Genomic DNA, 14,127 nt, shown 5'->3' with positions numbered 1-14,127 from the left:
GATGACCGAGTACTGATGCAACAAAACTCTTATTTTTGTACGATACAGAATTAGAACATGTACAAGTCCAATAATCAGAATAATGTGAGATACGGGATCAAATTACAACATGTACAGCTTCAAGAATTCAAGCCAGAGTGTGTATGAAAAAGAAGCAACTCTAAACTACAGAGGTATCACTGATTAGTGCTGATTTCCACCTAAGCCGGCAGAGAGAACCGGCAAAGTGGGCACACAGGACTTCGTTCCAGCCATCGAGTGAGGCAGCTCTCATGGAAGAGATGGGAGCATGGCATCTTGATCAATTCCGACCCCTGCTCGAAGTCATCCATACATATTACACACGCAGTAGCCGTAGTCGTCATCTGATCAGACCCACTTCCTCCAGTAAATTTCACTCTCTCCAGTTTCTCGGTAGGCGATCCTTGCGGTGGTCGCACAGTAGCGCGGGAACCACCGAAAACTCCACCGTCAACGGAAAAGGTCAAGACATTGTCGATCTCCTCCACTCGTGGCAAGAGCCCCCAAGGGATAGGCCTTTGATTTGGTTCGACAAGTTCATATGTCTGAAAGATCATTATATTTGCAAGGATCTTGAAAGAGGCAACTCCAGATTCAAGGGCTTGGTAGGCAGCATCCTGGGCGATGGAAGAGATGAAATTCCTCCATATCACGACTTCCTCGCGAACGGGGTGGCCGATGAGGGCGAGCAAGGAGGAGATGGTGCTCTTCGCGCCTGCCGGGTCACGAAGACGCCGCGGTGCACAGCTGTGGGATAGACTGTCGGTGACTTCCTCGACCGGAGGAATTCCACTCGAGAAGCAATGGATTCTTGAGACCAAAACTCGAATCTCCGCCTCCCACAACTCATGCTCCTGTCGCTGCTGGAAGGAAACATCGACGCGAACTTCCATGGCGGAGTCGACGATGGACGCCATGGCTTCTTGAGAGAGCGAGAGAGAGAGAGAGAGAGAAATTTAGAAAGAAACCAAGAGAATGATTGCAAAATGAGAGAGAGAGAGAGAGCGAAAGGTTATATTTATAGATTGTTCTAGCATTTCCTCCTTACCGTTGGAGGCTGAATTCCGATTCCGATTTGAGTTTCCTCTTTGCGGAGTAACGATTTCTTACTCCGCGCGCCAGCTGTTTGCCGCGTTCAAATTCGCAATACTAATTCGATTCGGACTCGGATTTTGGAGATCTAATGGAAATATTTTGCGGAACTCGTGGAGTATCAGTATGGGTTTAACCCATGTATAGAATGTCGAGAAATTTCATTTCAAATTTCTGAAGATGAATTAAACTCCTTTCTTATAATTCAAAAACAAATGATCCTCTTGCCATTAACAACTAAAATCCAGGAGCCTTATCTTTTAATCAATTTGGGCTAAGCTCTTAATAGTAGTTAATACTTTGTACTGTATATATTAGAAATGAGCACCTGAAATTCGATGTTCGAAATTTTGAATTTAAACTTTTAGCATCTGTTCTGCTTGTTCACTTTTCACTAAATTAATGTAGCTTCTTTTAATAATGTAGCTGAATGGTGGTTTTTATATTTTGTCTTTCAGAACTCCTCTTTTAAATGAGTGAAGATATCGTATTTTAAACAACAGATGGGTTTGTTGAACTAAATAACTCTACTTTTATATTATATTAACTCACTAATTACTTTAAAAGATTAATATGTTAAAAGGACAATAGTTTTTTATATTTTATAGGGATAATAATACTTATCCACTCTGAACTGTCATTATTTTTCACGTACATCATATAGAATTTTGTTTTGTCACATAGTCCTCCGTACCTAAGAAAATTCTTAGTTAAAAAAAATTCCTAGTTTAGAGAGAATATATGGTGAAAAAGTTTAGATTCCTACCCTTGTGTTCAAACGAGGTCGAGCACGTTCAAACGCATAATTTATATTATCTATCGATGCAAACGTATGCAGACGTTCGTAAGGGGGTGTTCGAACGTGACATCCAAAATACTTATTTTCTAAAGATGCATGCGAATGTTGTATCCATACACAAAATGACTTAGTGTGGTCCGAATCACAACCCCTAGAGGCGCCACCACAGATCTTGAGAGCCTTAACGGCTTTTAGGCGGTGTATTTAGTCAATGACAATTGCTATCCAGTAGGTCCTCGTAGTGGTGGAGTGATGATGAGCGATGGTGGAAGACCAAAAAAAATTGAGCTCAGGCTCGATCATATGCAGTGACAGTCGGGGCACATCACTAGCAGGTCCACCGACCCCTTGTGGCTAAGGATAGGGATGAGAGCCCCACTATAGTTGAGCCACCGGGGTGGGAAGCCCTCATAAAGAGGTAGCTCACAATAGTGGTACCCATTAGATTTGGCCACTCAAGGTCATCGATGGCTACGATGGCCACCATTGGTTGACTGTCGACCCAAGGAAGCCAGTAATAGTCAATGGTTATCGTGGAAGCGTCAGACCCATGGCGTGGGTTTGCTAAATGTAAAACAATGTGAGGGAGGTTGGCAGATGGCCAAGGGTAGTGATAGACGGTTGTAAGATAGTGTACTCATGGGCAAGAGGGAGGCTAGCATTTGGGTGCTTTGCAGGGATCGAGGGTTATTATCTAGTCCGACGAAGATAATAACGATCGTACGGCTACATGAAAAGATAAAGGCAGTAATAAAATTGGCTAAATATAATAATCATTCCATAATTATAATTAACCTATGACCATTCATATTTATGAAAGTAGAGTCATAACGAATCAGATCCACATATATATATTATCCACTTTGGCTTAAAATTAAAGATTAAAATCAAAATCAACTTACTAAACTAGACTCGACTTAACCATCAGATCATAACATAATTCTGAAGGACTTTTGAGTAGAAACACGTGAAAAGGTTTCATTATGAAACACCCATGTAAAAAAAAAATTATTAGCGCACGCGCCATGCGCGTGCACTCTAACCGCAGCTTACGTGCTTAGCACATGCGCTGACTTGTTCTTCTTCCTCCCCCTCCTCTCATAGTTTGTTGCGAGAGGTGGGAGATAAGTGCGCCGGAGTGGAGTTGAACTCCACTTCGCTCTCCTCTCCGCCTCGTCTCTATTTAAATCCCTTCCCCGTCGGGCTTTTCTACTTTTCGCAATCTCTCTCTCTCTCTCGCTCTTCCACCCCTTTCTCTCTTTTCTTCTCCGAGCCGTCGAAGCCTTCGTCGCGAACAGCGAGTCACCGTAGCGCCAGCGGCCAACCAAAATCCCCTCACCTCAATCCTCGGGTTAGCCTCCCTCTTCTCTTTAATTTAATTTCAATATTGCTTAGTAAATCATGATTAATTATAGTTTATCCATTTCTATCCTCGTTGGAGAAATTCGTCGGCCGACGACTTCGAGTCGACTACCCACCATCTGGAAAGTTTCCCCGCATCAGCCCTTTGCCGTGGGTACCCAATTCGGGTACCCACGGGGCGTGTGGGAGGCGATGCCATGTCGCCTCCCACCGTTAGGTTACTTGGACACTAGCAGCCACCACCAGCAGTGGTGGCCTCGCTCGTCAACCTTGATTGACTCATCTCTTCACATGGAAGAGGTGGGTACTCGAGATGTGGGCTTTGAGCCCATTCTTCACCGAATTAGAAAGCTCCAAGGCTGTTGGCCATGGTGTTCCTCATTCCTCACATCGGCCACATTGGCTAATGATTCAAACTAGGCTACAACCCAAGTCAACCTCGTCGACTTTGGGAGCCAATGGAGCTTGGCTGCCGGCGACGGAGATCACCGACAGTAGCATCACTCTCTCTCTCTCTCTCTCTCTCTCTCTATTCTGAGAGGATCTGAGCTGGGTGGGAGTTGATCAAACCCCCACTAGCTGTGTTGGCTACGGGGTGGGCTACAACTCATGCCTGTAGCCAGCAGTTGACTGGGCTCGTGAGCCCAATCCACCCAACTCTTAATGGACTACGGGGTGGGCCGCAGCCCACGCCCGTAGCTAGTGGTGGACTGGGAACCCAGTCCACTCGACCTCTGTGGGCTATAGTGTGGGCCGTAGCCCACACTCGTAGCTAGAGGTGGATGAGCCCAATCCACCCTATTTTATTCTGCTTTATTTTCTCTCTTTCTAGTGGTTGTTGTGGTGGACTGGGCTCTTAAGCCCAGCCCACCCAATTTCTAGGCAACTCCAATGTGGGCTGTGGCTCACATCTGTAGCTAGCCCATCTTTCGGCCTAGTGGACTGTGGGTTGGCCCATAGCCCACTTCCTCAGCATTAATGTTGACTCGGCCTTGATGCCACTACCCTTGAGCTCAGCCCAACATGTGGACTATAGGCTAGTCATTATTAGTCTTTTATTTTTCTTTTACTTTTGTTAACTATATTTATTTTATTTTCTCAACCATATTATTAATAAAAATTAGGAACAGTACATAATTAAAATAGGCATTTGAATTTATTAGCCTTTTCAATTATCTTTGACACTTGCAAATGTGAATGACCCTAATTTTACCATAAATGACTATTTTAAATTAATACAAAATAATATATTAATAGAAAATGATAAATACAAAAGCAAGTCAACTACTTGGACCTAGAAAATCAAATTTAATTTATGCAACAAAGTAGTTAGTTCTATAAGTTCATCATTCTTATGTTTATTTTATCTATAAATTATTAGACCCATTACTATGTGGGGAGGATCTCGAAATTCAAGAGGAGCCGACTGATTAGGAGTGAGACAAATTCCAGAGATATCCCAGGCGAGTTAGATACTATATTAGTCTATGAATAATGTATAAATATGTCATTTCTTACTTGTAATAATTACATGTCAATTTTTACTTGCATTAATTACTACTTATTCCATATGTATGATAGGTTCCATTCATTGTTTATAATACATATTACTTTGACGATCATGATATAATAAATAATAGAAGCCATGGCACCACATGCACGTATCATTGTTAGTCGAGTCCCAACTAGGCAATGCCCCCTCTCACCCACTCAACCTGGGGTTAAAGGTAGAGTGTATTATATAATATTATATTAGTGGTCTACACCTAAAGTCGTTAGCTGGTGGAGTATTCACGTGATCACACTGCCCTAGTTGGAGACTAGCCTAGTATGATATTAGTAAAGATGATTGAGAAGTAAGGTTATAGTTCTAACAGCACCCGAGGAGGTAGGGCGAAGGCGTCTATCGAGTTGTGTACTCTTACCCGCCGTATGTGATGATTTTGCTCTATACGATGATTCAGTTACAAGTAATGATTCTGCTCTGTACGATGATTTACTATAACAGTGTTGATGGGCCTACGACTAGGGTCCTTAGTCTGATGGCCATAGACAACCGGTCATATGCAGCGTCGCCAGACAAGTATGGGCGATAATACCGCTAGATGACTAGTCCCCCTCGATACAATGTTGGTTTATAAGATATGACATTAGTGACTCGGTTTGTGTGGATTTTTATGTATATTGAGCTATGATGATGAAAGTTATTAAAAATTGTACTATACACATTTCCTTGATATGTTTATGGATTTGTATTTCTATTTATCATGCAATACAATATTCATAGATTATTATTGGATTATACTTGCTGGGCCTCGTGCTCACCGCCATTTTGGTGGAAATATTTCAGAGCTAATTATGGAGGATATAGATATCGAGGAGTAGAAGATTTGTTTCCCTATTTAGTATTTGTTTATTCTATTATTTCTAGTTGGACTTAGCCCTGCGAGAGTTTTTATATTTAAAATTTGTGTATGAACTTGTATTCCTAGAGGCTTATTGAGGCTTGTGATAATTGAAACTTTGAATTATTATGGTATTTCTAAAATTATCCCAATACTTTGTGAGATTATTTTACTAACAGGTCATGTGAGAATCACGTGGAACTCTCCATGTGAGGAACACGTGATTTTTGAAAGTGGATGTTTCAACTTGGTATTAGATTATAGGTTCACCATAATCTAGGAAGTTCTCTAGGGTACAGTCCACATATTGATTTAGGAAGTTTAAAGACCATGATAGATTGGACATAAGGATCTTAGTGACATGTAGGTATAATTTTTGAATTATAAATAAATTATTTTGAACTTAACAGGAATGCTGCCTAAACGCGCTAGATCGATCCATGCGACTGCTTCTAAGGGAGCTTCTGCTCTAGTTGATGAGCCGACCGTTGATGCTTCAACCAGCAGTGTGGAGGCCATCAGGGGTTTGGTCAAACAGCAAGAGAGTTTCATTGAGGAGCTGATTCTTGAACACACGACGGTGGCTAGGACAAACACACTGGGTGGATCGTCCGGCCGAGCAAGCTGAAGAGTGATGAAAAAATTAAATCCCTAGACACACGTATGTATCTAACCTCTAGGCAATGATATTTCTCGTTCGCTTAAGTAAAAGTCGGAAGAAATATTAAAAACGAAAGTAGAGATGAACGCCAAGATTTTAACGTGGAAAAACCCAAAACGGGAAAAAAAACCACGGATCCAAACTCGGATCAAAACCAATCACTATAATAGTAGCAGCTACAAGACTGACTCACAAAACACCCCGTCGATCTAAACGACTTTGTTTCTCTCAGTCTTGATCGCTAGAACCCACGATTCACTGCTTCTTGTGATTGAAGTCTAATCTCAGTAGCCCTCGAGATTGATCTTTCGTCTAGATCACCCTTAAGACGAAAGATTAAATTCTTGTAGATGAGTGGAACATTGTTAGTTGAAGAATCGATGTAGCCTCAAGAAGTCTCCTTCAATCATATTTCTTCAACTCTCCTTCAATCATATTTCTTCAGGTTGCGTTCGAACGCGTTTGTGAACGCGGCTCTCTGTCTGTGTGAACGCAGATTTCGCGTTCGAACTAGTTTGTGAACGCACTGCGTTCGAACTCGTTTGTGAACGCACCGCGTTCGAACGCGTTTGTGAACGCAATGTGAACTCAACAGCTTTTCTCCAATAACCTTGCAATTCTTCAGACCAGAGATATTCTAGACTTGTGTAAAGCTCATATACATGTAAAAAATACACTTAGAATATTTTGTACACAATTGCCAACAAATAAAAACCTAACAAGTGATCTTCATGGCCACTAAACCGATTTATGCAGCTTAATCCTCCGGTGTTTAGTGGCACGACTGATCCCATGGAGGCGAACCAGTGCCTTATGGATGTGAAGAAGATCCTGACTGCTTTCAGGTATCCAGAGGATCAGCAGGTTACTTTCGCCAGTTTTCTTCTCCATGGGGAGGCGGAAGAGTAGTGGAAGGCCACTGAGCGCTTGATGCCAGATCGACCTATGGGAGAGTACATCACATGGAAGGCATTCATAGATGCCTTTGACCAGAAGTACTTCCCAGCATCCCTTCGAGTTGAGCTGACATGGGAGCTTACCCAGTTAAAACAGGGGGATATGACTGTAGCTCAGTACATGAAACATTTAATACCTTATCCCATTTTTGCCCTAGAGTTGTGCCAGATGATGCTGCCAAAGCTGAGCAATTCAAGATGGGACTACAGATTGAGATCCATAAATAGGTGAATATGGCGAGGAACCTAACTAATACGGAGCTAGTGGAGATCGCAGGGATAGCCGAGAAAGATTTACTAGAGGAGCATTCTCAATGGGCAGGAGCGAATGGCCAGACGTCTAGGTCGCTTGGATGGGCATCCGCGAGGAGGTGGTTCGAGTTAGAGTGGACCCTATGGTTCTTATCGACCGAGGTTTCCCCTATGCTGGTGGTGTCAGTTCTAGTGCAATTCCGAGCAAATCCAGTTCACAGAGTTCACGCAGACCTAGTAAGGCATCATCTTCTGTCAGTAGCGGGAGGCCAGCAGTGGTTACTGGCAGCACTAGTAGTGGAGCATCTACACAACGACTTGCATTAGAGGAGAGGACTTGCTATACATGTGGTCGGAGGGGACATCTATCTCGGGATTGTCCTGGTACTTGGGAGGTGACCTGTCATCATTGTGGACAGGCTGGACATATTCGACCCCGTTGTCTTCTGTTACTTGGTGGGTTAGTCACTACGACTACGCCAGCTATTTCTCGAGCCTCGAGAGCTAGTACTGCTGCGAGTAGAGGATGTGGCAGGGCGCGATCTGGGACTTCTAGTAGAGGTAGAGGCGGACGTACTGGACAAGTATTTACCATGACAGAACAGGATGCAGAGGTATCTAATGATGTGTTGACAGGTAACAATTAAATATGCTTCTTTAGAATTTAAGAATTCTACTTAAATAGAAGTCAAGTTGTCCCTTATTTCTTTCTAAAATAATAATAATAATAATAATAATAATAATGTCATAATTATTACTAACTTAATATAATAATTTTGTTTATAAAGCTATTTATGCAATGATAGGAACTATGACATTATTTTCTCATACTGCTAAAATTCTATTCAATCCTGGGGCTACACATTCTTTTATTTCTACCTCATTTTTGAGATATGCTGATATGACCCTAGAGCCTCTTGATGAATCTCTGCTCATAGCTACCCCAATGGGTGATTCTTTGGAGATTCGTCAAATTTATAGTCCTTGCACTCTGACTTTTGGCGAATGGGATTTTAGAGCAGACCTTTTGCCTCTTGAGATGCATGATTTTGACTTGATTTTGGGTATGGACTGGTTAGCCGCTTTTCGTGCCAACATTAACTGCTACAGCAAGGAAGTTATTTTGCAACTTAATGATGGCATAGAGTGTCGATTGTTTAAGGATCGACAGGTGGACCACCCGCAGTTGGTGGCAATCATGTCTGATGAGTCTATTGGGGCCCAAGCCTTAACTGATTTGCTGGTGGTTCGGGAGATTCCGGATGTTTTTTCTAAGGACATCCGAGGGCTTCCACCAGACAGGGGAGTCGAGTTCACCATTGATCTGATTCCAGGAGCAGGACCAATCTCCAAGGCTCCTTATCGCATGGCTCCAAAAGAAATGGAGGAACTTAGAGGGCAGATTGATGATTTGCTGGATCGAGGATTTATCAGGCCTAGCTCATCACCTTGGGGAGCTCTAGTTCTCTTTGTTAAGAAGAAAGACGGCACTCTTTGTCTTTGCATTGATTATCAGCAACTGAAATAGCTGATTGTGAAGAACAAATATCCCCTATATCGTATTGAGGACCTTTTTTATCAGTTGCATGGAGGTAGAGTCTTTTCGAAGATCGATCTGAGGTATGGATATCATCAACTGAGGGTTAGGGAAGTGGATGTCTCCAAAACTGCTTTTCACACTCATTATGGTTTGTATGAGTTCTTGGTTATGCCTTTTGGGCTAACTAATGCTCAAGCTGTCTTCGTAGACCTAATGAACCGAGTCTTTCGTCCATTCTTAGATCAGTTTGTTGTAGTCTTCATTGATGATATTTTGATATATTCAGGCTCAAAGCAGGAGCATGAGGAGCATCTCCGGTTGGTATTAGAGACCTTGAGGAGAGAAAAGTTGTCTGCCAAGTTTTCAAAATGTGAGTTCTGGTTGAACGAGGTGGTGTTTCTAGGGCACGTCGTGTCAGGAGAAGGCATCTGAGTTAACCAATCCAAGATCACAGCAGTCTTGGGTTGGAAACAACCAAGCACCGTAGCAGAGCTGCGCAGTTTTCTTGGGCTAGCTGGATATTATCGACACTTTGTGGAGGGATTTTCAAAAATATCGAGCCCTCTAACGAGGCTGACTCGGAAGGACCAGTATTTTGTGTGAATGGATGATTGTGAAGAAAGCTTCCATAAGTTGAAGAAGAGACTTATTTCTGCACCTATTCTCATAGTGCCTCGTAGTGGAGTGGGCTATCAAGTCTATTGTGATGTCTTACACATGGGCCTGGGCTATGTTTTGATGCAGAAGGTAGAGTTGTCGCTTACGCTTCATGGTAACTTAAGGATTATGAGCGTAATTATCCTACTCATGATTTAGAGCTAGCAGCAGTAGTCTTTGCATTGAAATTTGGAGGCACTACCTTTATGGGGAGAAGTGTGAAATTTTCACTGATCACAAAAGCTTGAAGTACCTCTTCACCCAAAAGGAGCTGAACTTGAGGCAGTGCAAATAGCTTGAACTGGTAAATGATTATGACTACACTATTAGCTATCACCCAGGAAAGGCAAATGTGGTAGCTGACGCCTTGAGCCAAAAGTCTATGGGCAACTTGGCTTGTTTGATCACCTAGCAGGAGGGTTTCTTAAAGGATATGCATAGGATTGATATCCCTATTATTTCTAGTAGAGTGAGCTCAGGACTTTTCACTCATTTGGTGGTGAGGCCGACTTTAGCTGAGAGGATCAGAATTGCATAGGTGGAGGATCCTCACTTTCTACAAATAATTCAGCAAGTCCAAAGTTCGAGCAAAGAGGGTTTTCATATTGATGATACGGGAACCTTGAAGTTCGGAGATAGATTTTGTGTGCCAGATATGGGGGAACTCCGAAAGGAAATTTTGGAGGAAGCCCATCAAACTTCTTACAGCATCCACCTTGGGGAGACAAAGATGTATCATGATGTTTGCAGGTCTTTCTGGTGGCCAGGACTGAAGAGGAGCATAGCAGGTTTGTATTTCGATGCTTGACTTGTCACCAGATAAAAATTGAGCACCAAAGACCTACAGGGACTCTCAGACAGAGACTCATTCCTGAGTGGCAATGGGAGCATATCACTATAGATTTTATGGTTGGGTTGCCAAAGACTATGAAGAAGAAAGATTCCATATGGGTAGTAGTAGATCGGTTGACCAAGTCTACTTATTTTCTTCCAGTTAACACCACAGATTCCATGGAGCAGCGAGCTACCTTATTTCGAGATGAGATCTTTGCTCGCCATGGGGCTCCTGTCTCTATTACCTAAGATCGGGATCATAGATTTACATCTAGATTGTGGCAGAAATTTGCTAGATCTCTAGGTACCAAATTGCAATTCAGCACAGCTTATCATCCTCAAATCGACGGCCAGTCAGAGTGAATGATCCAGACATTGGAGGACATGTTGCGTGCTTCAGTTGCTAATTTTAGACTTAGCTGGGATGGGCACCTTCCTTTGATTGAATTTGCCTATAATAATAGTTATCACTCCAGTATTAGGATGCCCCATTATGAGGCTTTATATGGTTGAAGATGCCGGACACCTATTAGTTGGGATGAAATGGGGGAGCGGAAGATAGAGAGCTCAGAGTTGATCCAGGAAATCATTGATAAAGTTTGAAAGGTACGTGAGTATTTGCCAGCAGCCCAGAGTCGACAAAAGAGCTATGCTGATCGTCGATGTCGAGACCTAGAATTCCAGGTTAGAGATAGAGTTTTCCTCAAGGTCTTGCCCTGGAAAGGAGTAGTCCGATTTGGGAGGAAGGGCAAATTGAGCCCTCGATACATTGGACCTTATGAGATACTAGAGCAGATAGGGTCAGTTGCATATCGCATGGATCTACCTTCAGAGTTGTCTCAAATTCACAATATTTTTCATATGTCAGTTTTGAGGAAATATTTGCATGACCCCTCCCATGTGTTAAAGGAGGAACCTATTCAGTTAAAGAAGGACTTGTCCTATGAAGAGCAGCCAATTTGGATCATTGATAGATGCATGAAAATGCTTCGGAGAAGGAATGTACCACTGGTCAAAGTTCTTTGGTAGAATCATGGTGTAGAGGAAGCTACTTGGGAGCTTGAGGAGGAGATCCAGTTCACTTATCCACACTTATTAGATAACCCCGGTATGTAATTTTGAGGACGAAATTTTTATTTTGTTGGGAGTAGTTGTAACATCCATGTAAAAAAAAAGAAAAGAAATATTAGTGCACGCGCCATGCGCGTGCATTCTAACCGCAGCGCACGTGCTTGGCGCGTGCGCTGACTTGTTCTTCTTCCTCCCCCACCTCTCGCAGTTAGTTGCGAGAGGTGGGAGTGAAGTGCGCTAGAGTGGAGTTGAACTCCACTCCGCTCCCCTCTCCGCCTCATCCCTATTTAAACCCCTTCCCCCTCGGGCTTTTCTACTTTTCACAATTTCTCTCTCTCTCTCTCTTGCTCTTCCACCCATTTCTCTCTTTTCTTCTCTGAGCCGCCACAGCCTTCGTCGCAAACAGCGGGTCATCGGAGTGCCGGCGGCCAACCAAAACCCCCTCACCTCAATCCTCGGGTTAGCCTCCATCTTCCCTTTAATTTAATTTCAATATTGCTTAGTAAATCATGATTAATTATAGTTTATCCATTTCTATCCTCGTCGGAGAAATTTGCCGGCCTACGAATTCGGGTTGACTACCCACCGGTTTGGAAAGTTCCTCTGTATCAGTCCCTTGCTATGGGTACCCACAAGGCATGTGGGAGGTGATGCCATGTCGCCTCCCACTGTCGGGTTACTTGGACACTAGCGGTTACTACCAGCGGTGGTGACTTCGCTCGTCATCCTCGATTGACTCACCTCTTCCCATGGAAGAGGTGGTTACTCAAGATGAGGGCTTCGAGCCCATTCTTCACCGAATTATGAAGCTCCATGGCATTGGCCATGGAGTTCCTCATTCCTCACATCGGCCACGCTGGCCAATGGTTCAAACCAGGCTACAACCCAAGTCGACCTCGTCAACTTTGGGGAGCCGGTGGAGCTTGGCTGCTGGCGAGGATCATCGGCAGCAGCATCACTCTCTCTCTCTCTCTCTCTCTATTCTGAGAGGATTTGACTGGATGAGGGTTGATCAAACCCCCACCAGCTATGTTGGCTATGGGGTGGGCTGCAGCCAACGCCTGTAGCCAGTAGTGGACTGGGCTCGTGAGCCCAATCCACCCGACCCCCTGATGGACTACGGGGTAGGCCGCAGCCCACACCCATAGCCAGTGGTGGACTAGGAGCCCAGTCCACCCGACCTCAGTGGGCTACGGTGTGGGCCGCAGCCCACACTCATAGCTAGCGGCCACCCCATTTTATTTTGTTTTATTTTCTCTCTTTCTAGTGGTTGTTGTGGTGGATTGGGCTCTTAAGTTGAGCCCACCCAATTTCTGGGCAGCTACAATGTGGGCTGTGGCCCACACCTGTGGCTAGCCTATCTTTCGGCCTAACGGACTGTGGGTAGGCCCACAGCCAACTTCCTCAGCATTAATGTTGACTGGGCCTTGAGCCCAGCCCAGCCTATGAACACTTGAGCCCAACATGTAAACCATAGACTAGTCATTATTAGTCTTTTATTTTTCTTTAACTTTTGTTAACTATATTTTTTTATTTATTTTATTTTATCAACCATGTTATTAATAAAAATTAGGAACAATACATAATTAAAATAGGCATTTGAATTTATTAGTATTTTCAATTATCTTTGACACTTGCAAATGTGAATGACTCTAATTTTACCATAAATGACCATTTTTAATTAATACAAAATAATATATTAATAGAAAAGGATAAATACAAAACCCAAGTCAACTACTCGGACCTAGAAAATCATATTTAATTTATACAACAAAGTAGTTAGTTATATATATTCATATTCTTATTTTATTTTTTCTATAAATTATTAGACTCATTATTGTGCGGGGAGGATCTCGAAATTTAGAAGGAGCCGACTGATTAGGAGCGTGAGATGGATTCCAGAGATATCCCAGGCGAGTTAGATCCTATATTAGTCTATGAATAATATATACATATGTCATTTCTTACTTGCAATAATTACATGTCATTTCTTACTTGTATTAATTACATATCAATTCTTACTTGCATTTAGGGGTGGCAAAACTTGACCCGACCCGATAACCCGACATGATAACCCGACTATTAATCGGGTTTGGGTTTAGATTAATCGGGTTCGGGTCATAAACGAGTCAACCCGCCTAACCCGATTATTAATCGGGTCATGTTCGGGTTTATGCCTTTGACCCACTTGACCCGTTTAACCCGTTTAAGTAAACGGGTCAGGCGGGTCGGGTCGACCCGCGAACCCGCGAACCCACCACACACATATATATTCTAAATTTCTAATTTTACCCAATACCCTCCTACTCTAAAACTCAACTCACCCAAATACTTTGGCCAAAGTCCCAACTCCCAATTTTATTTCCTCAATCTTTCCTCAATCCCCACACCAGCCCGCTGTCGCCCCCTTCCCATCTACACCCGAGCTCCTTGCATCGCGCCGCTGGACACCCGAGCCCCTCGTGTCGCGCCGCTGG

General features: G+C 43.2%; 1 protein-coding gene across 1 annotated transcript; it reads right to left on the bottom strand.

Annotated features, from left to right (window-relative positions):
- Positions 1-200: 200 nt before the first annotated feature.
- Positions 201-938, bottom strand: LOC140760042 (uncharacterized). Its single transcript, XM_073096831.1, has one exon. It carries the CDS (start codon positions 936-938, stop codon positions 201-203), a length of 738 nt encoding a protein of 245 aa, XP_072952932.1.
- Between the last annotated feature and the right edge of the window lie 13,189 nt (positions 939-14,127).

This window comes from Typha angustifolia, chromosome 1, assembly GCF_048772165.1.
Source record: "Typha angustifolia cultivar Huaian chromosome 1, ASM4877216v1, whole genome shotgun sequence".
Classification (NCBI taxonomy): Eukaryota; Viridiplantae; Streptophyta; class Magnoliopsida; order Poales; family Typhaceae; genus Typha; species Typha angustifolia.
This window is presented reverse-complemented; position numbering and strand designations above follow the sequence as displayed.

What these genes read in the sequence shown, in the direction of transcription:
- LOC140760042 (XM_073096831.1), bottom strand. Translation starts at nt 938, where the DNA reads ATGGCGTCCATCGTCGACTCCGCCATGGAAGTTCGCGTCGATGTTTCC.